The sequence below is a fragment of the Balaenoptera physalus genome (assembly GCF_965194825.1).
Source record: "Balaenoptera physalus genome assembly, chromosome: 5".
NCBI classification, from domain to species: Eukaryota; Metazoa; Chordata; class Mammalia; order Artiodactyla; family Balaenopteridae; genus Balaenoptera; species Balaenoptera physalus.
This window is the reverse complement of record NC_138884.1, coordinates 14,640,836-14,668,636: the sequence shown is the minus strand read 5'-3', so window position 1 is coordinate 14,668,636 and position 27,801 is coordinate 14,640,836. Positions and strand designations below refer to the sequence as shown.

The 27,801-nt window shown below is 37.8% G+C and overlaps 1 protein-coding gene and 1 long non-coding RNA gene across 18 annotated transcripts in view; one reads left to right on the top strand and one right to left on the bottom strand.

Annotated features, from left to right (window-relative positions):
- HPGDS (hematopoietic prostaglandin D synthase) overlaps positions 1-27,801 on the top strand; it is a 159,037-nt gene that overhangs the window by 107,796 nt on the left and 23,440 nt on the right. For 10 of the 17 annotated variants that reach the window (XM_082461876.1, XM_082461870.1, XM_082461877.1 and 7 more), the window contains 2 exons: positions 1,673-1,723; positions 21,353-21,494. In XM_082461876.1, coding sequence (XP_082318002.1) covers positions 1,700-1,723; positions 21,353-21,494 — 166 coding nt within the window. In that variant the 5' untranslated portion in view covers positions 1,673-1,699. Of the gene's footprint in view, positions 1-1,672; positions 1,724-14,145; positions 15,797-21,352; positions 21,495-27,801 lie in introns of those variants that run through there. The other 7 variants (XM_082461863.1, XM_082461866.1, XM_082461862.1 and 4 more) reach the window with 7 other exon arrangements.
- LOC309660857 lies at positions 11,230-26,027 on the bottom strand. Its single transcript, XR_014263685.1, has 2 exons — positions 21,895-26,027; positions 11,230-11,867 (listed from the first exon to the last, which is right to left on the bottom strand). It is a non-coding gene; the product is annotated as an uncharacterized lncRNA (long non-coding RNA).

Here is a 27,801-nt window from a genome sequence, read left to right as displayed (position 1 = left end):
TGCAGAGCACGGGCTCTAGGCGCGCGGGCTTCAGTAGTTGTGGCATGTGGGCTCAGTAGTTGTGGCTCACGGGCTTAGTTGCTCCGTGGCATATGGGATCTTCCCGGACCAGGGCTCGAACCCCTGTCCCCTGCATCGGCAGGCGGATTCTCAACCACTGCGCCACCAGGGAAGTCCCGGTGTGTAATTCTTGAAGGAAGGGATCTTGTCAGCCTTGTTCATCTCTGTACCACTGATTTCTGGAACAGTGCCAGTCACACAGAAGGAACTCAAGAAATGTTTCTAGAATGAAAGAATACACACACATCTCTTGATACCACCGGCATGAGGGTACGAGATCACATTAACGTTAATTTTGCAAATTTAACAGGTTCAGTGTTTCCTCTGTCTGACTGATTTATTAGCCTCCCTCTCCCCAAGTCTCCTGCAGTTTTTGTAGGTGTCCCTAACATGTGTCTCACTTGTGTATAAGAAGTCTACTCCAGCTCTTCTGACCTGGCTTCCTTGCTGCTGCTTCCTGTGGCACAAACAACTTGAGGGAGTGTCTCTTTATTCTCTTTGCTGTGGCTGAACAGTGAGAGAATGTGAGCACGGTGCTGCCCTTGACAAGAGTGCTTGTCCTGATGCTTCCGTGGCTGAAAAATCTTGAGTGTGCTGAATGGCAGAGTGTATATTTCAGTTTTCTGAGCACTGGAGCCATGCTGCATCCCACAAGGAAATAGGGAGAAGCCTTCTTTCACGCCAACTTGATGTTACACTTGGACGCTAGGAATCCACAAAGCCTATCTGATTTTCTTCAGTGTCCACTAGTACAAATATGTCTTACTTGTACAAAAAGGTTCTCAGTTACTGCGTTAGTTCTTCCTTGCCGCTGCACTTGTAAGTGTAAGTGCATTGCATTTTAGCCAGACCAGTTTCCCTCCTGCTGTCTTGTTTAGATTTTTTTTTCTCTTGGCGACATTCTTTGTTTTCATTTTTCTCCATTTAATGTTCCCAAAGAGAGCTTTCGCTATCCATCTGCACTTTAAAATTAATAAAGCTTTCTTTCTTTCTTATTTTTTTAGATAAAACATGCAAATAGCTTTCTTCCCATTTCCTAAAGGATTGTCTTGTGCGTCTTCCCAGGTACATCTACTCCACTCTGGAGGTCACAGCCACGAGGGACTCTGTGCCCATTATTAAGCTAATGTCTCCCAGCTACAAACCCACCCTTCTTTACTCAGCTGGAAGTAGACTGGGGTTGGTTGAACCACCTCTTTCCTTGGCCAGCTAGTGGCCTATTAGGTTCTGCCAAGAGCGGGCACAAGAGGGAGACTTCACACCGGAGGAGGAAGGAGGCACTTACAGTTTCCTGTTTCTTCTTGTTGGCTGTACCTCTGAGTGTCCTCTAGCAACACTTCTTCACTCTGGAAGTGGCAGTCCGTTCCAGTAGTAGCCCTTGATTCCAGGTCCTGGTTTTTGGAACACTCACAGGACCAGCCTCACTCTCTCCCCTCAGGGACACTAACTCCAGCTGACTGACCCCCACCCCCCCACTCCCCCCACCCCCCCCCAACACTCCTCAGAGATCTGTGGTCCCAGCTCCATGGCCTTAAGGGTCTGAGTTTCAGCAACATGGACATTTGCTTCAAGCTTATAAGTTTAAATAACCTCTTTCCCTTTGTTTCTCCAGGCCAGAAGTGGTAACTGCTTCCTGCATATGCTAACTCCATGGTATTCTAAGGTAATTTTTTGCCTTTTTGGTCCCTCAGTAACTAGTGAGTATTTCTATTTCTTAAATTCTCTGTTAAGATAACTGGTGTGTGGTCTCCTGATCGGACTCTGACTGACCCTGTCTCCCTCTTGTCGATGACTTCAATGCCTTTGTAACTGGCTTGTCTTGCTATTTACCCTGAGTACGCTGGTTTCATGTTTGCTCTCAAAATACCAAATTTAGCCTGATGGTCAATATTAATCTCAAAATGACTGTGATGGTTAATTTTATGTGTCAGCTTGACTGCACCACAGGGTGCCTAGTATTTGGACAAACATTATTCTAGGTATTTCTGTGAGGGTGGTTTTAGATGAGATTAACATTTAAATTGGTAAATTTTGAATAAAGCAGATTGCCTTACCTCATGTGGCTGGGTTCATTCAATCAGTGGAAGGTCTGAATAGAACAAAAAAAACACCAGCTTTCTTGAGCAAAAAAGAATTCTCCAGCAGATGGCCTTTGGACTTCATTTGCAGCACTGGCTCTTCTGATTCTATAGCAGGTGACCTTTGAACTGGAATTGCAGCATCAGCTCTCCTGGGTCTCCAGCCTGCCAGCCCAGCCTGAAGATTTTGGACTTTGCAGCCTCCATAATTGCATGAGCCAATTCCTTCTAATAAATCTCTTTAAATAAATAAATCCTATTGATTCTGTTTCTCTGGAGAACCTTAACTAATACAATAACTATTGGATATTTCTTGAAGAAATATTAACTGTTCTGGTTTTGCCTCTTATACACTCTGCTACATTGGCTGGTTTGCTAGAAGCTGTTACTTCTCTTGCCAAACTTGGTGACTATTTATGGACAAAGTGTTCCTGGAGTACCTCTTTTCTTGAAAAAGAGCAGTATATTTTCTATATGTTATTTTATTTTGAAATTTCTCCCCTTCTTGTAATTAGCAGACAGGATCACATTGATATTTAGAGAAAGAGCTTACAGCACTGTATTAGTCAGCTAGTGCTGCCATAATGCTGCATAACAAATTCTCAGTGGCTTAAAACAACAAACATTTTAGTATCCTCATTCACAAGTCTACAGGTCAGCTGGGGTGGCTCTGCTTCAGGCTTTCTGTGTTCATTCTGGGACCGCTGGCTACCCAGGGCATGATGTTATGGCAGGGAGCAGGAGAACAAAAGGGAAATCCAAACTGTGCAAGCACTTCTAAAACCTCTGGTTGTATCATGTCTGCTAGTATTACATTAGGCACAGGAAATCACATGGTGAAGTCCTAAGTCAAATGGAGGGAAATTACACTCTGTCTACTGTGAATCCACAAGGATGGGAAAGAATAATTCTATAGCACATATGTAACACATATAAAGAGATTCTTGCAAATTTTAATAAGAATTTTTTCCATCTTTTTAGATGGAAACCCTAATAGAAAAAATGTAGAAAATTCACAAAAGAAAAAATATAAATGACAAAGAAACATAGGATGTTCAACCTCTTCTGTAGTCAAAGACATGCTAATTTAAAACACTATAAGATGAAAGACCTGTACACTAGAAACTGTAAGGCATTGTTGAAAGAAATTGAAGAAGACACAAATAAATGGAAATATATTCCATGCTTTGGAAGAATTAACATTATTAAAATGTTACCTAAAGCAATCTATAGATTCAATACAGTCCCTATCAAACTTCCAGTGACATTTTTAACAGAAATAGAACAAAAAATTCTAAAATTTGCCTGGAACCACCAAAGACCCCAAACAACCAAGGCAATTCTGAGGAAAAAAAAAAAAAAACAAAGCTGGAGGTATCACACACCCTGATTTCAAGCTATATTACAAAGCTACAGTAATCAAAACAGCATGGTATTTGCAGAACAACAGAGAGATAACAACATAGGTCAATGGAACTGAATTAAGAGTCCAGAAATAAATCCACACATATGTGGGCAATTAATTTACGATAAAGGAGCAAAGAATAAACAATGAAGAAAGGATAGTTTCTTCAATAAATGGTGTTGGGAAACAAAAAATGAAATGATCACTATCTCACACTATAACACAAAAATCAACTCAAAATGAACTTAAAGACTTGAATGTAAGACCTAAAACCATAGAACCTTTAGAAGAAAACATAAGCAGTACGTTCTTTGACATCAGTCTTAGCAATATCTTTCTGCATGTGTCTCCTTAGGCAAGGGAAACAAAAGCAAAAGTAAGCAAATGGGACTACATCAAACCAAAAATCTTCTGCACAGCAAAGGAAACCCTCAACAATACCAAAAGACAAATCACTTAAAGAGAGGAGACATTTGCAAATTGCATATCCAATAAGGGATTAACATCCAAAATATCTAAAGAACTCATACAACTCAACAACAACAGAAAAAAGCTAATTAAAAATGGGCAGAGGACCTGAATAGACATTTTCCCAAAGAAGACATACAGATGGCCAACGGGCACATGAAAATATGTTCAACATTGTTAATCATTAGGGAAATGCAAATCAAAACCACAGTGAGATATCACCTCATGGCCATTAGAATGGCTGTTATAAAAAGGCAAGGAATAACAATGTTGGAGAGGATGTAGAGAAAAGGGAACCCTCACACACTGTTGATGGGAGTGTAAATAGGTATAGCCGCAGTGGAAAACAGTATGGAGATTCTCAAAAAATTAAGAATAGAACTACCATATGATCCTTCTATCCCACTTCTGGGTATTTATCTAAAGAAAATGAAAACACCAATTCAAAAAGATACATGCACCCTTATATTCATTATAGAATTATTAATAATAACCAAGATATGGAAAAAACCTAAGTGTTGATCAATGGATGGATGAATAAAGAAGATGTGGTACATATATACAATGGAATTCTACTCAGCCGTAAAAAAGATGAAATCTTGCCATTTGTAACAACACGGTTGGACCTTGAGTGTATTATGTTAAGTGAAATAAGTCAGACAAAGACAAATACCGTATGATTTCACTCATATGTGTATTTTAAAAAACAAACAAACAAAGAAACAGAAAACCAAAATAAATGAATTAGCCAAACCAAACAAAAACGTGGGTACAGAGAATAGAGTAGTGGTTACCAAAGAAGGGGTAGGGGAGGAGGGAAAAATGGGTAAATGGGATCAACTGTATGGTAATGGGTAGAAACTAAATTTTTGGTGGTGATCATGCTGTAGTGTATACAGAAGTAGAAATATAATGTTGTCCACATGAAACCTATATGATGTTATAGACTAATGTTACCTCAATAAAACATAAATAAAATTGAAACATATCAATTTTTAAAAAGGGCAAGACTAAGCTATAGTTTTTAGACATGCCTAGTCGGATAATAAAACCACAAATATATGCAAGGAAGGATTACTATAAAAAGTAAGGATAGTGGTTACTTTTGAAGGGAAGGAGTATGTTAAGGGGAAATTACAGGGGTTGGCTGACAAAGTTGTATTTCTTGATCTGTTTAGTAGTCAGGATTGTGTTTATCTTATTATAATGCACTAAGATGCACATTTGTTCTGTGTGGTTTTCTGTGTATGTATTTTACTTTACAATAAAAAGATTTTAAAAGTAAAAAACAAAACAAAAAACAACTATGAGTTGTTTTTACTCATAAGATTGAAAAAGAATAAAATAATTAACATTAACTCATATTAGCTGGAGAATGAGTTTGTGCAACCTTTGTAGATGTCAGTCTGGCAATGGGTATTATCATTTTGAATGCATATAACCAGTTACTCAGCAATTCCCCTTCTAAAAATTAAAAAAAATTGTGCAAAAATTTATGTACCAAATATTTACTATGGGAGAAAAGAAAAAATCGGCCAAACGAATTGAAGAAAAATTTTTGGTGTCTTGCTTTTGCCTGAATATTATCATTATATACATGGCAGAGCTAAATTGATCATTTCATCTGTGGTATATAATCACAAATTTTGCACAGTGACATAGAAGATTAAATTTACCAATGAAGTAACAAATTTACCACCAACAACATAATGAATTTCCTTTCCGCACTAAAAAATGTGCTTTTACTGTGAAATGTTAAAAAATATCTCTACAGGAAGGAAAAAATGAGATTAAAAATAAAGATAAAACAGAAAAAATGAAAAAAGAAAGGTTGTCAGGCAACTCATTTTAACAAACTTTTTGGGTTTCATTGTGGGCCTTTGAAAAGGCTGACTTTTACAGCTTTTCACCCAGAGCTTGCAAACCTTAGCACTTAACACACTTTGTCAGAATCCTGTTTAGCAGATATTATGAAACTAGCATGGAAGGAAAAGATGTGCAGCATAATTGATGTTGAGCATTTTCCAGAAGTTTCTAGTAAAAAGTGACCTGAAGTGGTCGACTCAGGCTCATAATTCTGAGGGACTTCCCAGCCAGGCAAGCATGCAGTGGGGTGGTGGAGGGACAGCTTCCCAGTTGCCGCTAACAGGCTATGGGTCTGATAAGATCTGTATTACAGACTTCCTGTGTGCCTTAAACAGCCCTACAACTCTCACGATTATGAAATAAGCATACCAAATACTTGAACTGATTGCAATATTCTCACTTTCAATTTTTATGGAAATTATTTTCCAAAACTATATATCATAAAAATATTATTCAATAGTTAGAATACTTGATTCTCTGTCTCATACCTTGCATAGCCTCTGTTTCCCCAAGATTCTCTCCGCTCCTTTTGTTTTAAAGACAGAGGGGTTGGTGGTGGGCAGAGGTGGTTGAGAAAGAATAAGGCAACCAAGGCTCTAATGCTTTCTCTGCTGACTTTTGACCAATCCCCTTTTTTCTGCCCTGAATCTCAAGTTCACTTTTGTGGGTCCTGGGATCCTAGGGTCTTGTGGGTTCTTCAGGGTTATTGGGGTGGCATCTCCTCAATATATGTCCTTCTCCCCACCTTTAGGGAAACTTGGGTCATTACTTGACTACATGGATTTAATCAAGTGCCAGTCCCACAACTTGCTTCCTGTCTGCCACAATATTTTTTGAAATGTTTCCTATATGCTTGACTCCTCCCCTTTTTCTTGTCCTTTCTGACTATACCTTCTGTATACTTGCACTGCCTTTTTAGTCGGGCTTGGGGATATTAACAAGTGTTGTTAATATGTCAGGCTTAACCAGCTGTTTGAAAGAACAAGTCTGGAAATTTAAACGACAGGATTCAAACTAGCCGTGAATAATGAAAAAGAGAAAATTTTAAAAACTTCAAGTAAAGGATGTATAAGAATTTTGATTTTTCAGTTTCTGAAAAGGTGATCAATCCATACATTTAATTTGAGCACATCCACTATACAACTTTTAAGACAATGCACGAAAAAGCTTCAACACTTGTTTTTTAAATGTTTCTTTCTTTTGTGGTGGTGGTGTGGAGTGGGTATGGTGGTGGTGGGACACATTTCTTTTAAAAGCACATTTTTCAGGAGTTTTGCTATCCTGATTCTTTGAATTTATAAATAGGGCTTAATGAATAGGATCCAAAGAATGAGAATTAAAACTAAACACTCAACTAGCTTAAGTTCAAACTTCACTTTTTGAAGTTCACAGGGTGTTAAAAGATGACTTTGATTTCGGTAAAAGATAAAAGATGGCTTTGATTTTTTTTTTAAAAAGAATGTAATACTTTGCATCTGCTAAAACTGATAAAATGAACCATGAACAGCGACTTAATCTTGGTAGCTGATATTCATCTGAGCACAGTTTTGCTCAAGCTGTGTAACTGAAGAGACTTTGCTGTTGTCTAGAGCACACGTCTCTCATCTGCTGTTTTAAAACGGAAAACAAGTAGAAAGTTAAAATTGAGGTAGGATTACCACTACATTCAAATAAATAAAATAAAAGACAAAGATTTGATTCTGAACGCTTACAAAAACATAGTAGCACATTACCATGAAGTTTAAGTCAATATAACATAGTTTCATATGAATTTCTATTTATTTGTAGAAAAGAAACCTGGCTTTTCAAATTGAGCCTCACCAAATCTCTGCAGTTAGCAAGTCTCCATTAATTTAAGATCTGCTCCTTACTCTGGGCTTTTGGGAAATGGAATTAGGTCACTCAATATTTCATGAACCACTAAAAAACCAAAATATAATTTATTAGAATATACTAAAAATACACTTGCCAAATAAATCACAAAATTACTGTTAGTTGTTTAGCAAATCATCTTTCCAAGTGTTGCATCAAATTATAGAGAACTGGGTCCTTTTAACAAATAGCATAACCAGTAGAAGGATAAATTTGCATGGGAAAGGGAATACTTGCACCTGTCTATCAAAGCATCTTTTATCTAAGATAGAGATGGAAACCTGAAAACTGTCTTACAAAGTTTTTTCTTTTAAAGTGTTCTTACCAGACACCCAAAAGCACGTGTTATAAAAAAAAAAAAAATCTTTACTGGAGACATCTAATAGGGCTGGTACCAGTGTTCAATACATGTCGGTTGTGTGAATGTCAATTGAGTGATAATCTCATGTTAATTACTCATTTCTTTGTGCTTTTCATTCCTTGGTTAAACACAAGTATTTGATTGAGGCAGGTTGCTCTCTTTGAAAGAAATAGAACTTTGAGAGGAAAACAAATGGATTTTGAAAAGGAAGTGAATAGCCAAATGGTCAAAACCACCCTTGCAAGCAATTAAACAAAAATGCTGTGATCACAGCACCGTGGTGTCTGACATTGTTACATGGGCCATAGGGACCATTTTAACATTTAGGAAGCATTCAATTCTTTTCAGAATCACATTTATCTATCCTCTTTCAGTTGTGACATCAGTCTACAGATGTCGAATTTTTACCATTTATATAAATTCTTCGAAACCCCAGGCCTTAGAGACAATTCTGGATCTTTTCCTCCAGACTATGGTGTTTCATCCTAATTGAGGCCTGTAGCTTCCCATGAGCTATTGAAACTGTTTATATTAACAAGATGTACATACTGCCAGGAAACATACCATTTCCAGCCTTTGTGGACTAAGTTCCAGAATTTAACAACTGATGTTTTCTCTCCGTATGGCTCAGGCTCGTGAAGGACCAAAGTAGTCGTGTAGCAAAACTGTATCTTGGAGGCCAGAAAAAATTTTTTAGCATAACTTTGTTTATTGTTTTCTGGATCTTTCTGTTCCTTCGCTATAGATGAAAACTGCTTCTCCTTTGCTTATAAAAACTGTATTTATGTTTATATTCTTGTATAAGTCTGTGCTCCAAGGATTGAAGCTTCATCTAATTTCTGTATTCATCACTTAGAATTCTCCTTTCACTGGAGCTCTGTTTCCCTTGTAGACACAGGACAGCAGATGTTAGTTGTGTCAGCAAAACCAAGATTTCCTGGTTTCCTTTGTTCTAAGCAATTTCCTCACCTTGCATTACAGGCCAGTCTGAAAGATTCTGTTAGAAATCCTACATGTTTCATACAAAGGCATGCAAAATCAATTTCTAGAATGAAATGGTAAAGAAAACCAAAACAAAAACATGCTTAAGAGAAAGAATTTAGATCAGAAGTTTGCTTGATATGTATGGCCAGGCTAAAGATAGTTAAATAATCCTAAGAAATAGTATCAGCAAATTATAGAAGCCTGATAGAGTAAGAAATATAAATAACAAATACACATGTGTATGTAACATACACATAAATATTTTAAAAATTTATTTAATTAATATAAATATAAAACTGTATTTCTAATATATTTATAAATACATTTATATTTATATTAAATAATAATATAATAGAAATATATGTATTATAAATATATATTTATTATATATTTCATTCTAGTGATGTATTTATGAGACCATCTAATGCAGTGATTAATAGCAAAGACTCTGAAGGCACTCTAGCTGGCTAAAATATTGGCTCTGCAGCTGTGAGAATTTGACAAATTAAAACAGTACTAGGTACATGATTAGCACAAATAATCAGTGTTTGCTGTTATTAGTCCTTTGTAGAGTCCTGGAAATTTTTGGATACATTCTTCTCCAAAATCTTGTTTTGCTAGATTTCATGAGAAAAACACACCTCTTTGCATTAATATGTTTTCAAAATATGTAAAAAATCCAAATATGCAAATCATTTTAATAGATACAGCTTGGTTGCTTGCTTCTCAATAAGTTCTAGGAAAGGGTTTACTGTCACCAAAAAATTCTCCCTAAATTACACTCCTGTCTGCATTACTTTAGTGCCTGTAAATAGGAAATCCATCCCTGGGATTATCAGAGAGGGTGACCTACCTTTGATCTGAGTATCTTGCCTTTGCTGCTAGATTAGAGGACAAAATAGCTTGTGTCCTTGTAACCCTCAATCCAGAACTTTGTGTCCTTTTGGACTTAGTTTTCATGTAAGACAGAGAAATGTCTTCAGGGAAAAATTATGTTATTGAACAATAGAGCAGAAAGTGACTTTGGAGGTCACGTGGCCTACTCTTACTTTCCTAGAACTGACATTCTGAGAAGAGGTGAACTGTTTTGTGTTTACGTGACAGGGTGAAGGCAGAGGTGGGATTTAATGCATGGTCCTTCCTTTCACAGTGTGTGTTGTGATGATACAGAGGGGACAGGAATTAAATCTGGAAAAATCTTGAAAAACAAGTTAACTTACTCTGTTTTAATACTTATTGTCCCCATTCTTGACAGAAGAGTCAACATGCAATCTCATGAATAAGATTCAAATGTTTGAGAAATTTTACATCTAGAAATACTTTCATGACAAGCCCTAGTCAGTTGTGTAACCAGAGTCAAGTTATGTAACTATTTGTGATGTTATTTTGTGGGCATTAAATGAGATAATACATGGCAAGCCCTTTGTTCAATGCCGGCCCACAGGAAGCAATGAACAAATATTAGCTATTTTTATTACTATTACTCGCTTGTATCTGGGAATCCTCTTTCCGCCAAAAGGCTAGGCAGTAAAACATTTACTCACATTTTTGGCGATAATTACTGTATTATTCTTCACAGCACCTGAAGAGCCAGGTAAGAAAAATAGCGCTATCACTGTGGAAATCTGGGAAAACACAGACGCTAAAAATTTGCAAGCACATTTCACTTACCCAAATAGGTTAGGAGGAGAAAAAGAAACATATTCTTCATTTCCTGCCTTCTCAATCCCAGGTTTAAATACTTTAGTTTTAGATGTTTTTAGTTTCTCAAATAACTGACTGTGAAAAGGAAATTGTTTGATTAAGTAAAATATACCCAAAAGCTTTAGAAGCTGAGAAGGAAGCTCTGTGGTCTTCTTCTGGAGACTTCCTTCTTTTTCCATCAACAGTGCAGCTAGAAAAGTAGAAATGGGTTTGGTTGAACACTTCCCCTTTACCAAAATAAATAAAGAGGAACTAATATGTGAGCTATTTTTAAAATATTATATTTATTTTTCCATTATTAAAGAAATATGTAATAACCAGTAATATTTATCAAGCAGAAACCACTTGCCAAGCAGTGCAGAGTGACTTGAATATAGTAACCTGTTTAATCCTTTCAACTCTGAGAAATAAGAATGATTTTTATATCACGGTTTTAGAGAGGAGGAAACTGACGCTGAGGGATCTGCCTAAGGTTCCAGAGCTGGAAGGAAGTAGGGCTGGGGTTCCAATTCCAGGGCTCCAGCCAGCAGTACTCCAGACCTGAAGCCTCATTAGTGCTTTGTACGACCACACTACTGCCCAGGTTGGAGAATAAGGAAAACAAGAATAAAATTGGACTCTGAGTTAATGTTGGGTTTCGAACAGCAGTTGGGAACTCGCTAATTATATCAGAGTTGTAAGAGTTTTCCAGCATGGGAACCGCTAGAGACAAGGAAGATACGTTCAATCAGCTTGTAATAGTTCTTCCAGCGATTGTGTGGACATTGTGTAACAAATTGTCACATTTATTCAGTTATTTCTCATGTGGTCCAATCTGGACGCACAGGGTCCAATCTGGATACACAAGGTGTCCGTGAAGGGCACGTGGCATGAAGAAATAACCGCCCTGCGGGGAGAGTGTGAGATGGTAATCCACAGGGGGTTTTCACCCTGCATTTCTCACCTTTCTCTTCCCTCCATTCAAACAGAGAGTTGTCTCTGTGCATATTTCCTTGGGAGAGGATGAAGCAGCATGAAAAATAAAAGTGGCTCAGCAACTGCTTTTCTTCCTGGCTCTTAGTTCCAAAACCTAACCACCGAGAGGGCAAGAATCCGTCAGCACAGGCTTGAAGGAAATCGATCCTCCCTTCAGACAATGGCTAATGATATTAACAATCGCTACCACTCACAGATCTCTATGCATTAGACACCTCTTGAAGCACATATGTATGTACTCATTAAATGCTCTCAAAACCCTATGAGGGAGTTACTACTAATATCGTAAGAATGTTCCATGCCGGCGAGGGCTTTTGTCTGCTTTCGTTTACTGCTTTACCTCTATTATCCAGAACAGTACTTGGCAAAGATTAGGGACTCAATAAATATTTGTTGTAGAGGAAATCTGCATCTAAGGATGAAGGAATCGAGGCACAGACAGGTTAATAACGTGCCCAAAGTCCCACAGCTGGTGGTAGGCCAGGAGATTCTTCAGTATCCCCACCTGGGTTGGGGATAGAAAGAGAGGGAGGGAAAGCTGTGGTTCCTGAGCAGAGGGGATGCTAGGACCCTACTGTGTTGCCCAGGAGGTGGCAAGACCGCACTGAAGGGATAGTTGTGTTGGGAGGCGGGCAGCTGGAACCTTAGGCAGCATTGTAAGGGACTAAACTGCCACACTTGGGCAGAACGCGGATAGGGAAGCAGCACGGTGCTGCTGGTACGAAAGCCACACACACAAAGCCAGTGGGCGGCCTCCAGGACAGCCCGTGTTGATCAATGACCAAGGATCAAATGGCCACCCCTCCCCTGCCCGATGATTTGTTTTCCATCAGCCAAGCAGAATGGGTTGTAAAGCAGAAAATTGTTACAGAAAATGAGGAAAGTGCTATTTTTTTTTTTTGCATATCTGATATTTTTTCCACCGAAGCATTATGTAGGGAAAGAGTATTAAATGTGTCATCAGAAGGCCTAGGCTTTAATCCTAGCTTATCCCATCCCAAATTCCTGGCCCGTTTATCTAATTTCCTTGTATCTTGTATCTCTGTTTCCTTATCTTTAAAATGGGGATTAAAAATAATCGAGGTGAGGACAAAAAGACTTTTTTAAAGTGTAAGTTAAAACTCAGTGAAAGATAACAAATACAGTGTGTTAATTTTGTATAGCTTCCATTCCATTTGCACTTGATTTTGAGTTACATATATCTTTTTGGCAGGTAAGGGGCTGTACTTATGTCTTCTAAATTAGACTTTTTACAGACTAATATATTTAATTTCATTTCTTATATTTACAATAAATGGATGAAAAGACACTTTTCAAAGTTTAAAGCACTTAGAAGAGGAAATATTACGTGATTTATAGGTTGCTATTGTTGCCTATGAGTGTCATTTTCTGGAAGTTGAAAGCCAGACTGTCATTAAAATGTTTCATGGATAATCTGCAGGTTCAATAATGCCCAGACAGGTATTCCACTGGATCTTTTCACTGTGCTGTTCTAATATTGTAGCTGGAATTAATTCCTGCAGTAAGGACTGAAAACATAAATTTCTAAAACATTTAGGCATTTGTTACTAATCTGTATCGGATTATCAGCAAGATGTAGGGGAATCTTCCCCTCCAGGTTTACTTTAAACCACACGATCCTGAAACTGAGCGAAGGGCTCTTGTGCCCACAGCACAGAAAGCCAAACTCTGACAGTGGGAATTTGCATCAGAGGAAGGATTTATTGCAGGGCACCAAGCAAGGGAGTGGGAGACAAGCCTCAGATCTACTCCAACTTGGTCTTTGCGTTAGGGTTTTTATTTTTTAAGGGGTAGAACAAAGAGCCTGGGATTAATTATTGTTTTGTGACATTTCTGTGGCATTTCTTAATCGTAGTTTTGGGAGTCACAGGATGTGTCTGGCCAGGTGGCCTATGCTCGGGGGTCTGTTAGCTCACCTTGCCCTTGAAAAACAACCTTAGTTTGTACGTTAATGATGATATCTATAATAGTCATTTTAGTACATTCATGAGGTTATCGACAACAGCAATCTTACTCATCCGACTCCGGTTGATGAGCGTTCTGTTAGGACAGCATTGAGGTCAGGGGTCAAGAAGGGGAATACAATTTTGGACTGAGAAATTAATTACAAACTCAGTCAAGGAACTTGGTTTTAGGTAGACTTAGTTTCAGCCCTTCTAAGAAAACATAGTAAGTGAAATAAACTACCAGCAATGAGAATTTAGAGAGTCCTTGTAAAAATATGAATTGTGGGGAAATATACATTGGGGTCATTCATTCGTCAAATCTATATTAGTGCTTATGATGTGCCTGGCGCTCCTGTGGACACTGAGGACACAACAGTAAACAGTGAGGTGCCCGCCCTTGTGGAGCTGACCTTCCACTGGGGGAGGGTGAAAACAAACAAATAAAATACATTATGTTGTCAGATGCTGTGATGAATGAAAATCGAGCAGGTAAAGGATGAGTGTATTTGAGGAGAGGTCCAGGGAAGGGTGGCCAGCCAAGGACTCGCCAAGGAGATCTAGGGAAGCGAGGAAGCAAGCCATGTGTGTATCTGTAAAGAGGGTTTACTTGCACTCACGTTTTCCTTCTCCCCTAGGGCCTGTGGTTCTAAGACTTTAAAAATAAATGAACATGTAGCTATAGGCACACTTCAGCACCTATAACTTTGACTTTACCAACTGTATGCAAATACCTTAGGTTATTTCCACACAGAGATCCTATAAAATGCCAAGAATAACTAGAATAACAAGTCTTTGCAGACTTGCACTTTTTGGCAGGCATATTTCATCTAAGAAATGAAGGAAGAGACTTAGGTGGCAGTAAGTCACCTCTTCTCACATTGGCTTGTGACCGTATCTTACTCATCATATAAACCCAAGATGCAGTCACGTACAAGAGCATAGAAGATACTAGAGACTCCACAGAGACGCAGCCTAAGTAAGTGATCTGATAGAACTGTACAAAGATTAGAAATGAGATAGTCTTCACCCTGCATTTTAGGTTTATTTTTATTACTGTCATATGCTGTACTTGTCTGAGTGACTGTCTTATAATCTGTTATTGGATTGAATTGTAAAATGGTTAATACTTAATTCCTTATTTGGAAGCTATCTGTCCATCAAAATGACTCGCAAAATTCTATCCTTTTTTTCAATTACCTGCTGAAATCTTTAAGGTGCATAACAAAGTATTTGAACATTAGCCTCCTTTGCCAGAGAGTTGAATTTGGACTGTTGTCACTTCTCTGGCAGAGACACTAGAATTTTTGAGACTGTTTTACTGTGCTCTTATAGCAATATACAGATTAGAATAAAGGCTTAGCTAAAATTAAATGGTTTTATTAAGATAGTTTGTATGTTCATTGACTGCACGAAAATTGCTTCTGGGATTAAACATTCCTGTGTTTTGTTTTTGTTAATCAGCTGAAATGTATCCATGTTATATAAAGTAAAAAGAGCCACAAACCTAGGAGAAAGAAAGGAAATACCCAAGGTAGAATTTTTTGAAAACACTATTATTTTCTATGTAAAATATTTAATTTCTAAACTAGTTTAGCATATATCAAAAGCTATATTTTCTTTTGTACTTAATGGCTACATTCATATGAGTTCATATGTGGAAGTTTCTATCCAGGGTATTTGCTAGTCATCCATCCATATGTTCCTTAAGAAACTGTATATCTTCTTTACCCCGACCAGGGATCGAACCCATGCCCCCTACAGTGGAAGTGCTGAGCCCTAACCACTGGACCACCAGGGAATTCCCTATATCTTATTTTTCAAAAAGAAGTCTAAGTCAGCTTTTTATTTATCTGCTGAATCAGGAACTTCACATGGTTTGCTTTGGAGTGGGAGGAAAACAGTGGTTAGCTTCTAGATGTAAAGGAGATCCTTAAGCACGATCAAACTTTTTCCTTCTTGTTTCTGTATCATTTCAGGAAATAGACACAGCTTCCCCTACATGGGATTCCTAACACAGAATGACAGTGGCAGGGCTCAGAAATGAAGCTAACAGGAAGTAGAGACCAGCATGACACTGGAATTTGCATAGGCCAATTAACTCATATTCAGGTCTATAATCCACCGGGGTATTATTTCTATGTTTTCTGGGAAGTCAGAGTCTCATTATGTATATTTTTCCTCTTTTGTCTCCAAACCATTTTAGTCTAGTCCCTTGATGCCCCCACTATAATATCTTGTCTGTCGTATATCTGAGGTTCTGTTTCGAGACTTTATGCACCTCCCTACGTCTAGTCCTGAACAAACATCACATTCCCGTAATTATGTGGCTTTATATATGTCTTGCTATCTGGTGGGTCAAGTCTTCTCCTTCTGTTCTCTTAATTTTTTCTTGGCTATTTTAGTCCTTAGCATTTCCATTTGAAATTTAGGATCAGATTTGTCTGTAGAGTCTCTTGGATTTTGAATATAGACAATCATTTCTATTGCAAATAAGGACAATTTTGTCTCTTCCTTTCCACTCCTTGCGTGTGTTATTTGTTGTTGTCTAATCTTATTGAATTAGCTAGGCCATCCAGGACCATGTTAAATAGTAGGGGTGAGAGGGGGTTTCTGGTTATTCCTCACATTAAAGAAAATGCTTCCGTTTGGTTCCCCATTATGTATGACGTTTGCTCTGTTTTTTGTGGAGACTCTATTAGATGAAGGAAGTTTTCTTTTATTCCCAGTTTACTAAGAGCTTTGGGTTTTTTGTTTGTTTTGGATTTTTGGTTTTTGAGAGTTTTGGTCACAAATGAGTGATTAATTTTATGCTTATTAATTAAGCATTTATTTAACATCTGTTGAGAAGACAATATGGCTTAGAGTTTTTCCCTTTTAATCTATTGGTGTAGTATAATATACAGATGAATGTTTTGGTGTTGAAACATCTTGCATTCCTGGGATAAGCCTCATCTTGTCATTACACGTATGATCAAGCCACTCAAGATCTTTGTACATCCCCTTCTCGACCAGGCCCCGCTTCACTCACATGACTATCCAGTTCTCTTAATTATACGGCTTAATCAGAAACTCTCTACATGCTTGCCCCATGCCCCTGCTGCTGGTTTCCCTGGTAACTGATGAGCCCACCTGTTGTCAATTCCCCCTATAAATGGTAGCCTCCTTCTCCCCTGAGTAGCAAAGATCATTGCTATGTCCTGTTGCCGTCTGCATTGCACGGTGGGATGTTTCTCCAGGACCTTTCGCTTGAGACTTGTAAGATTCTCTATTCAGTAACTATTGATGTCTCTGTCACTGACCCCGGGCTCTTTCTTCAGTCTTGTAGAGGCTGGGTAACTACAAGGCTTGCAGGCCTACAGGGTGCAGCCCAACATTATATTTAATATCTTTTTATACACTACTAAATGTGAATAGCTAAGAAGTTATTTAGGATGTTTATATCTATGTTTATAAGTGAGCTTAGTCTATAATTTTCCTCTTTTAACATCTTTGCACTTTTTCCGTTTTTCTATTCTTTGAAACTACTTGTAAAAGATAAGGATTATCTTTCCCTTGAGGATTAAGTAAAATTCACCTGTAAAATCATCTGGGCCTGGTATCATTCATGGGTGTGACTAATTACCAATTCCGTTTCTTTACTCCTTGTTAAATGCAGGCTTTCAGTTTCTTTTTGATTTGATTGTGTTAGTTTATGTGTTTCTCAGTGTTTCCATTTAAGTGTTCAGAGTCACTGATAGTTATTTGTAGTGTTAGCTTATGATTTTTAATCTATTTTATCTGCTATTATGACCCCTTTTTATTTGTAATTTTAATTGTCTGTGACTTTTCATATATTTTCCTCCTTATCAGTTTTGCTAGAGTTTTGCAGTTTGACCTTTTACACATTTTATGTAAAAGCCTGCCAGGCTCTAGTTTCAAGCAGTACGACCCTCCAACCTCCCATCTTGTGTGGAGGATTTTTATTCCCCTTTATCCTGAAGAAGCTAAGCTCCTGGCTGCCCACTGCCTCAGAATTCCACGCCCTGCTCCCTGTATTTTGTTTCTGTTCATTTCGTCCAGGCAAAGTTTATCTTGCTCTTAATTCTAACTTTATATCTTCTTTTTATGTAATTTTCACTTTTGATGCCCCTACAGCAGAATAGGTTTATCAAAGCACACGATCTTGAGGATTTGAGTCCAGTGAAATCACACAGTACGGAGCTCTGTATTGGTACTTTACACACAATATTTTCATTACCATCTTACAGGTGAGGAAAGTAAAGCCAGGAACAAGTGACCTGCCCAAGGCCACTCAGATAATAAGTGGCAGGGGTGAGTCCAGAACTGGTCATTCCTTTCCATCACCTGCTCTACCCTGAGCTAAAGCCTCACTGCATCCCTTGTGGGGTAGGGATATGTTTTAACTTCATCCTTCATCCTTGTAGTTCATGATCCTTATGAAATAAAGGCTGTAGCAAAGTGAGATTTACTGTTAACAGATATGCTGCTAAATGCTATGAGGGACAAAATATGTTCTTGTACTCGTCTTTAGACTTTGTTGTAAATTTCCTTATGTTTTCATTGGCCATTGAAACATTTACTTGGAATTCCTCCTGATAGTTTTCATGCGAAAGCTTATAAAATATAGGATCTCTAGAGCCAGCAAATGTTTCCAACAGTGTTTACCTTTAGTACTTATTTTTTTGTGTTATACAATGTGCACTTATATCCTAAAAAGACAAAAGTCTTCAAGTTTGGAGTTTTCTACCTTTAAAAATCAAGAAGCCAGACTTTTGCTCAGTAGAAAATATAATTATGCAAGTAACTACAGAAATGTGGTGTGCAAGTACAGCTTCATTACTGAGTTATGACAGTTGAAGGATGTTCTTGAAGGAAAGATAAGCATTTGCCAGATGTCCATTGGCCTGTGGTAAATCTTAGATTTAAAGATCTATTTGCAGAGAAATGTAAACAGCTACCAGCCTGTGCTAGGAAGTTTTAGATGTCTTCTTTACTTGAATGAAATACAATATAAAATAGCATGCCTTTGCAAATTAACAACAAGCAACAACCCCTTCATTTTCATGCAGAATTATGTGGTATTTGACCAAATGAGAAAAGTTATGTTTAATTTTTAATGTTGATCCTATGGACATATATGAATCTATATACACACATAATATTTATAAGAAATACATAATTTCTTTGGAAGCACTAACAACTTAAAAAAATCAATTAAAAAATTGCGTAAAATGCTTTTCAAATAAAAACTCCAACTCAGAAGGACACTTCCACTCTGAAGGCTATTTTTGTTCTTTCAAGCTTTAAAATAGATAGACCAAGGAACAGTAACAATTACGTTTTTTATTTCCTACATAAGAGTGTTCCCTTTATTCTGTAAAATGTTTTTTTCTGAAGGAAACTTATTACTTTACATTTTTTATGGACTATTTTTGTGTTCTCCTATCTTTCCCACTATTTCTAAGCTCAGCGTTTCCAAGAAACTTGGAACACAGTCTCATTGTTCTGATGGGCACTTCATTTAGTGCCCCAGATGTGAATTTCCTATATACATATTTCTCCTCCAAAGGAATTTGGGGCCGTAAATCTTGGAATTTTCGTTAGTTGGCTCTAGTGAATTCTTGACAGAGAACATCCGCTCACGTACTGATGTGCGGCGTGTGCCACAGTCCCCTTGGGCGGTGACAAGACTAGCTAATGGAAGTGGACAGGACGTGGGGTGTTAGCGTGACTGTCTCTAACGAGGATCACCCGCTCCACAATATCTACACACGGAAAACCCGGGCCCAGAGAAACGGATTCGCTAGGAATCACCGTCGCCATCATTTCCTGGATCCTGAGGGGGTCTAGATAGGCAATCGGTTATTTCTGGTCGTCCTTTCCACAGACACTTGAGATACACATGTACTTGAGATACGAGCTTAGCAATCTAGATTTTTATGATGCGTGTTTGATCTTTTATGTGATGTGACTTCAGATGGAATTTTGTTTTGCGACTTGAGCTCAACTTTTTTTTTTTTTAAAGAAATTTATTTATTTTATTTACTTATTGCTGCGTGCGGGCTTTAGTTGCGGCGAGTGGGGGCTACTCTTTGTTGCGGTGCATGGCCTTCTAATCGCGGTGGCTTCTCTTGTTGCAGAGCACGGGCTCTACGTGCACGGGCTTCAGTGGTGGCAGCACGCAGGCTCAGTAGTTGTGGCTCACAGACTCTAGAGCGCAGGCTCAGTAGTTGTGGCGCATGGGCTTAGTTGCTCTGCGGCACGTGGGATCTTCCCAGACCAGGGCTCGAACCCGTGTCCCCTGCATTGGCAGGCAGATTCTTAACCACTGTGCCACCAGGGAAGCCCTGAGCTCAACTTTTAATCTAATATTCCGTTAATATCTCAGAAAGACTTCCTTAGTAGAGAATAAAGTATTTAATCTCACCTCTTTAAATAAATGTGATTTATGATTTTTATTGAATTACTATAATTATTAATTTTTAGTGTGATGTAATTGTGGTGTTTATTCTTGACTATAGAATGAATTCAAAGTTATTAACACCTAATAATTGTTTAGCATTGTGCTAAATGCTTCACATGTGTTACCTCATTAAAACCCCAAATCCATATTAATCTCTATTTATCAAAAGTGGACTTTGAAATTCAGAGAGATTTTGTTGACTAGCCCAAAGATACACAGAACCTAAATGGAAGAACTGAACTTCAAATGAAAATGTTTCTTTCTCAGTTGCCTAATCGTTACAAGATTACAATACATTCTATGATTAGTGCTTAAAATCATTAACTGTGAAGCTTATAAACAATGGAAATGAAAGAGTACAAATCTCAAACTCACAAAATTATAATGACCTCCATCTAACCAATATAGCCAGTTTTAGCAAACTTTCTAAAATGGAAGAAATGTTTGCTTTCTTTCTTCCTCGCTCCTCTATAGAGAGAATAAAGAAGTATGCCCACCGTTGTTCCATCCCAGCAGAGGTCCCCAAGATGGGGTATGTTTGTATGTGTAAGCAACCCAATAAAACCCAGCAGCATGGATGCAGTAAAAGAAGAGAGAAATATTTCCTCAAGCCTTTTTGATTCCCTGAGGGAAAAGCAACAGGGGAGGGAAGAGAGGAGATGACAGGTTGACATGGCTGGTTTTACATGCCTTGTGCGTGTACCCTGCTCTTGCAATCCTTACCCAGCTGTCCTCACAAACTCAGCTGTGTCACCAAAGCAAACAACAAACCAAATGTCGACACCATTCATTATGTGTCTAAAGGCAGGACAAAAAAATTCTTAAAATGCAAAGTTTTTGACTCCATTCTCTGAAGTTTGGTATATAGATACCCTATTACTCCGATGTCTTTTTACAAATAAAACCTGAATTTGATTATTTCACTGGAATATTCCATGTAGTTCTTAAAGAGAGTCAAGATTTTATGTCTATCAAGTTTTCTCCATATGTTATTGGAGTAGTGATTTATAATTCTGGTTTTGAAATATCTTCTAATATCTCTGATTTATCTCAGAAGATGCCATAAAGTTTTCGAAAAGTCCTCCAAGAAAAATGTTGAAACATCTCTAGAGGGCTGTTAAAATAATTCCTCTATTTTTCTCCTTCCAGAATCACACCATGCCAAACTACAAACTCACTTATTTTAATATGAGGGGGAGAGCAGAAATTATTCGTTACATATTCGCATATTTGGACATAAAGTATGAAGACCACAGAATAGAACAATCTGATTGGCCTGAAATCAAGTCAAGTAAGTAGCACAAATGTAGTTCATGGAAATGTATGTAGAGAAAATGTTTCCAGAACCTTTTGTCTTTCCTCAGGGAAAGGAAAATAGAAAGGTTTTTAAATCTCATGTAGCTTTACACTGAGAAGCAGCAGTTCAGGCAAGTTAAATAAATGCTATGTGACCCAGAAAATTTCCTATTGAGGTGAAAACACAAACCTGACAGAGGGAGCATATAAAAATAACATAACATGAAGCTTTATCAGAAGAGCTGAAATGGAGGAAATACTGAAGTCAAACTTTTGACCATTGGAATAGACTGGGCTTGCTCAGATATCAATAATATTTGGATGATAGATCAGATAAGCTGCTGTAACAGAAAACAAAACTCAGATGGCTTAAAGAACAAGGAAATGAACTGTACCACATAACTGAAACTCCAGAAGTAGGCCAGGTTTCAAAGGATGGCTTTATCCATCTTTCCTCCTCAGTGTGTTGGCTAAATCATGAAGCTGGTAGCAATACGTTTGCTGCAATTCCAGCCTCGCAGCGTTGAGAAGCAATTTTGAGAAGCTAGAGGAGAAAGCACTGCTTCCTTAAGTGTTCCCAGAAGAACGAGGAAAAACTTCCCAGGTGACTTCAGCAAACCTCTCGTGTTTCACTGGCTCAGATTGGGTCACGTGTCCATTTCTGAACCAATCATTGGCAAAGGGAGTGGGAGGAACCTTAGATTCATCTAATCCACCTCTGAAGTAGGGGATGGAAGCAGTTTTCATGAGGCTTTGTGACCATATGAGAGAGGGGTGGATACGTGAACAAAACTGGGGTCTGTCTGATCAGAGGAAAGAGCAAATTTACAAACTGGGCAGGTAACACAATGAAAACATGCTACTTAGCACTCAGGACAGTGACGAAGAATTAGAAATGTTATTAAACAAACAAAAGTGTGTGGTTTTCAGTTAAGTTGTAAGTCATCCTCTAGATGCTTGCCATGTTCCCTGGAAATACTAACTAAATATTAAGTGTCTAAAATTTTTAGTTTTATGCTAGATTATTAAATTTTCAGATAAAGATGAAGCTGAAGAAAACAACTATATAGCATTTGTAGGCTATCAGAACTGGATAGTCTGCAGACCCTATTTCATTTAATTTCTCTAGCACGTCAACACGGGATGTATTATTGTTTCTATTTTATAGTTGGATTAACTGAAGCACACGGAGTTTAGGTATTTTTTCCAGGTTCACAGCCCTAGCAAGGTACAGCTGATTTTCAAACACAGGTCCATCTAATACTATAGCCCAAGTTATTTGCACTAGATAATGCCAACAAAAATAATACCACGATAATTGACGTATTCACAATAAATATTGCCGCTTGGCTTTTGGAAGCATGAGTTTCTCTGAAGTCATTGCCCCTGTAATTACTCTTTTTCTTATCAGAGAACTCTTCTCCGATGGGATGGAATATCTTATTTCCTGTTCTTCTGAAACTTTACCTTTAAGATCCAAACATTTCTTCTGATATCAGAATTTGTACCTGAGCTTCTGTGGACATAAAATAGGTGAATATTAAATTTATCCATTAAATAAGTGAAAATGAATAGCAAGTTGTGGAGGTATTACATATAACAAATTCTGCCTTTTAGTTTTTAGATATAAGTTCTTTGTATTCTTTATACCCTCTTCTACCTTAACTTTTCATTATGTTATTAAAAATGGAATTACTGCATTTTCTTAATGTTTTCACATATTCTTAGAATTGAAAGGGATCTTAAAGTTAGTGATGGTTAAGCTACAGTATAAAATGCTTTAACATACACCCAACACAAAAATGGCTTAAAGAGGATAAAAATTTATTTCTTTTGCATAAAAGCCCAAGTTAGTATAGCAGTTCTGCCCCATGAAGTTGTCAACGATGAAGCTCTTTCATTTCTGTTCATCTGCACCCGTAGTGGGTTCTTATTGACACAGTGTGAATAGTTCACCCTCCTTCCATATTCCAACTCACAGAAAGTGCAGAAGAGGGAAGAGAACACACCTCTTCCTTTTAACAGCCTGACCAGAAAGTTGCACACATCACATCAGTTATATCTGTTTGGCAAGAAATTAGTCACGTGATCATTCATTGCTGCGAAAGAAGCTGGGAAACATTGACTTTATTGTGGACAACCATTTGCCCAGCTAAAAATCCAGGGTTTTATTACTTTGAGGAAAAAAAAGCAAAGAATAGGTATTGAAAAGCAGTTTCTATTACAAATTGTATCTGGTATCATCTCCTGTCCAATTTAGGGATGCTCTCTGGTGTTTGAAACTCGCTATGACCATCCCCTCTGCTATAATCTAGAATATCATTGGATATGTCTATTAAAATTTTCTTCCTGGTCAAACCTGGTAGACTGTACACATGTGTTTAATCTCTCCTTTAATAACATTAACGTACTTAAAAAAAAGTCACCCCCCCCCAAGGACAAAGAAATCAACCTTGAATATGATAGCACAAAATTCTGGAAGCTAGAAAGGCGGTCAAAGAATGGTAAGGTGACTTACCATTAAGGCCAGTGATGCTCAAATATAAGCCTGGAGGAGAAAAAGGCCAGCCAAATCACTCCAGAGATCCTCCAAAGGGTCAGGAATTGGTTGCAAAAGATAACTTCAAGAGCTGAGCTGATACAGGGTTGCCTGGAAGAACATGAAGAAGCAGTATGACCACAAGTTCCCTCTCTCTCCCTGGAAGAAGCATGGAGATTACTTTCAAGAGGATGGACCAGAGGATTCTAGGACACCAGGCATGTCTCGGACACAATGCTATAGTAAACATGGCATTCAGTGGAAGTCTAGAAACTAGATGGTGGTACCAACAGCCCTTTCCCCTGCTCGACAATCAATGGCAACCAGGCTAATATCCCTCACACAGGAAATGGGAGGAATTCTCTCTGGGGAAGCTGACTAGTCTAAGAAAAATGTCTAACAGATACTGAACAGATGGGGATACCTCAATGAATTTGCCTAGCCCAATCTGTGGGCAAGCCCCTCCTACGCACACGGAGATTCCAGTTAGCTTTTACTTCTTTGCCCTTTCAAATAGCAATGGCAAGTCAAAAGTTAACCCATATTTGAGAAAAGTCTCTAATATAAAACAGACCTAAAACCAAACACCTCTGGAGATGTCAAGATGGTATAGCAAGAAAACAACTTCAAAAATATAAAATCCTCAGAGAAAAGAGAAGATATTCTATACAATCTAAAAGGAATGTACGGAGACAAAAAGTTCTTGGAAATTAATGTCTGATACAAAGAAATCAATAAAATGATGAAAACTAAGTAAATCCCCCAAAAAGCACAATAGGAAAAAAATGAAAAATAAGAGAATAAAGATAAGGAAAATTGAGAATGAACCAGTTTAGGAGGTCTAACATCTCCATGAAATTCTGGAAAGGGAGAACAGAAAGAAGAGAGGAGGAAAACTTAAAAGAATCTTCTTTATACAAAATTGAAATTATCTCCATGTGGTTTTCATACATTGGTCTTGGACTTACCATTTTAATCCATGGAGAACAAATTATTTTTTCTCTCACATCCAATTACTAGAAGACATTTAGTATCTAGACATCATAGAGAAAAAGCCATTGCTGTATAGTCAGTTTAATGAAAATGCTCTGAAGATAAAGAAGGTCTTTGGCTGAATTCAGAATCGAGTCCCTAGGTAACTCATTACCTGTATCTCTATTTAGATATCAACTTTTGGAGCTTCCTTGATTGTTTCTCCTATCATCATTGTGAAATTCAGTCCACCCTTCCCATCCCTGACTCTACTTCTTGATTTAGGTACTGTTTCCTATGGACTGTCTGAGATCTGCAGTCACATCTAGGTTCAAAGGACAACTCTCTTCTCTTCCTGGAGTGTTCCATTTATTTCCCCTGGTTTGGGTTTGCGCACCACCCAAGTAGAACAAGCTTCTGTTAGACTCTGTCTGCTATTTTACGTGTAGTGCTTGTGCCTGCAAGCATAAGAACAGCACAGAGCAGAATGGGACCATCACTCCTGGCACAAGTGTAGACATTTTTCTAAGACGTTTTACCAAGATCACAGTAGCTATGTTGGCAGCCATATCATACTGAGGCCTTGCATTCAGCACCACTAAATCTCTTAAAGCTTTTTGACAGGTGCTCCTGTTAAGTTACAACTCCAACACCATGAAATTCTTTTTTTCTGGAACCAAATAAAGGACTTAGCATTTGTCTTCTTAAATTTCTTCTTGTTAGATGCAGCCCACATTCCAAATGTTGGCAATTATTCCAAGCTTGGCTCAAATGCTTCCAGTAGCTGAAAGCTTACCACCGCATAAGAAAACACATTCCATTGTAAATAGCTCCAAAGGTAACAGAATTATTCTTCATCTTGAGTTAAAATATGCCCTTTAGGATTTCCCTGGTGGCGCAGTGGTTTAGAATCCGCTCGCCATCGCAGGGGACATGGGTTCGAGCCCTGATCCGGCAAGATCCCACATGCCACGGAGCAACTAAACCCGTGCGCCACAACTACTGAGCCTGCACTCTAGACCCACGACCCACAACTACGGAGTCTGTGCTCTGCAACAAGAGAAGCCACTGCAATGAGAAGCCCGTGCACCGCAACGAAGAGTAGCCCCAGTTCGCCGCAACCGGGGAAAAGCCCGCATGCAGCAACGAAGACCCAACGCAGTCCCCCACCAAAAAATTTAATTAATTAATTAAAATATGCCCTTTAAAAATTTATTCTTGGTCCTCATTCTGCATTTTAGAGATAGTCCGAATAAGTAAGATTTTTTTCCCATTTGATATCTATGCCATATTGGAGATGGTTTTTATGTTCCACTTCGTTTGTTCTGTCTTCTTCAGTGAAGAGTGGTAGAAGTTCTTCAGCCAATCCTCATATAATGTGATTTTCAGACCCTCTCTAACTTGGATACTATCCTCTGGGCTTGCTCTGATTTTTAATATCTTTCAAAAACATGGCTCTTAGAACTAGAAAACAGCTGAGCAAGAGTTCCAACTGGATTTCACCTCTCACTTGGCTCTCACCTCTACCAGGTGTGCGATCTGGACTATTTCTATAACCTCTCTTCATCTCATTTCCTCATTTATAAAATGAGATGGTAGTTAGTACCTACTTCATAGGGTTGTCATAAGTACCAGAAGACTGAACGGGCACGTTAAACATTTAGTACAATGCCTAGCACAAAAGGAAGCACCCCTCAAATTGTTAGGCATGTTAATTCCCTCTTGATTACATACTTTGCTTCAAATAAGGCATCACAATTTGCATCAGTTTTATTTGGGTCTTTGTTTTGCTCACTGCAGTATCTCAGACACGTGGAATAGTACTTGGCACACTTATTAGCTAAGTGTTCAAAGATGTTTTTATTCCTGATGTGAACTGTAGTTCGTCTTGTACTTATTCAGTGCATACGAAAGACGCTTGAAGGTTGATTCTAGTAGTTGTGTTACAGTCATGGGATTATGAGTGGCACTTTATTCTTTTCCCTCTTTCCAAAATAACTATATGTCCCAACCTAAGGCACTGGTTGGGAAAATTGTGATTAATTCATATGGCAAAATGTATGCTTTAAAAAAAGATGTATTATTGATTTAGAAATATTTTAAAAGGTATTATCAAATTAAAAGACATATATACATTATGATTTTGTTTTGATATATATGGGAAAGCAATTAAAATATTAAAATGTTTATCACTGTGTGGTAGAATTATTTTTATTTATCTTCAACTTAGAATTTTTCTATAATGAAGAATAATAAATCATTCTCTGACAAAATATAATAGGTTTAGATAAGAAAACAAAGTAGGATTTACAGATAAATATTAATACACCTGCTATGAGTCTGTCCTATATTTGTACAAATATGCTTGTTGCTTACTATATACTTCAAATGGTCAATAAGAATTTGGCTAAGTTCCTTACCATAACTCAATATCAAACTCTTCATATTCCTCAGACTATGGTTTGGAAGAATAATTAATGTAATCTCTGAGGACTGAAAATTTAATAAGGCTTTAAAAGTTTTTTAAAAAAATTATATAGTAAGTATGTGAGATAATATATAATACATATCGATAGTATCACTGTAAACCTGGGTTTTAGACCCAGTTCTGTCACTAACTCTATAGCAGCTCTTCTAACAACTCTTCTTTCCCCCTTTTCTAAAAAAATTGAAGTATAGTCACTGTTCAATATTATATAAGTTGCAGATGTACAATATAGTGATTCACAATTTTTAAAGGTTATACTCCATTCGTAGTTATTATAAAATATTGGCTGTATTCCCCATGTTG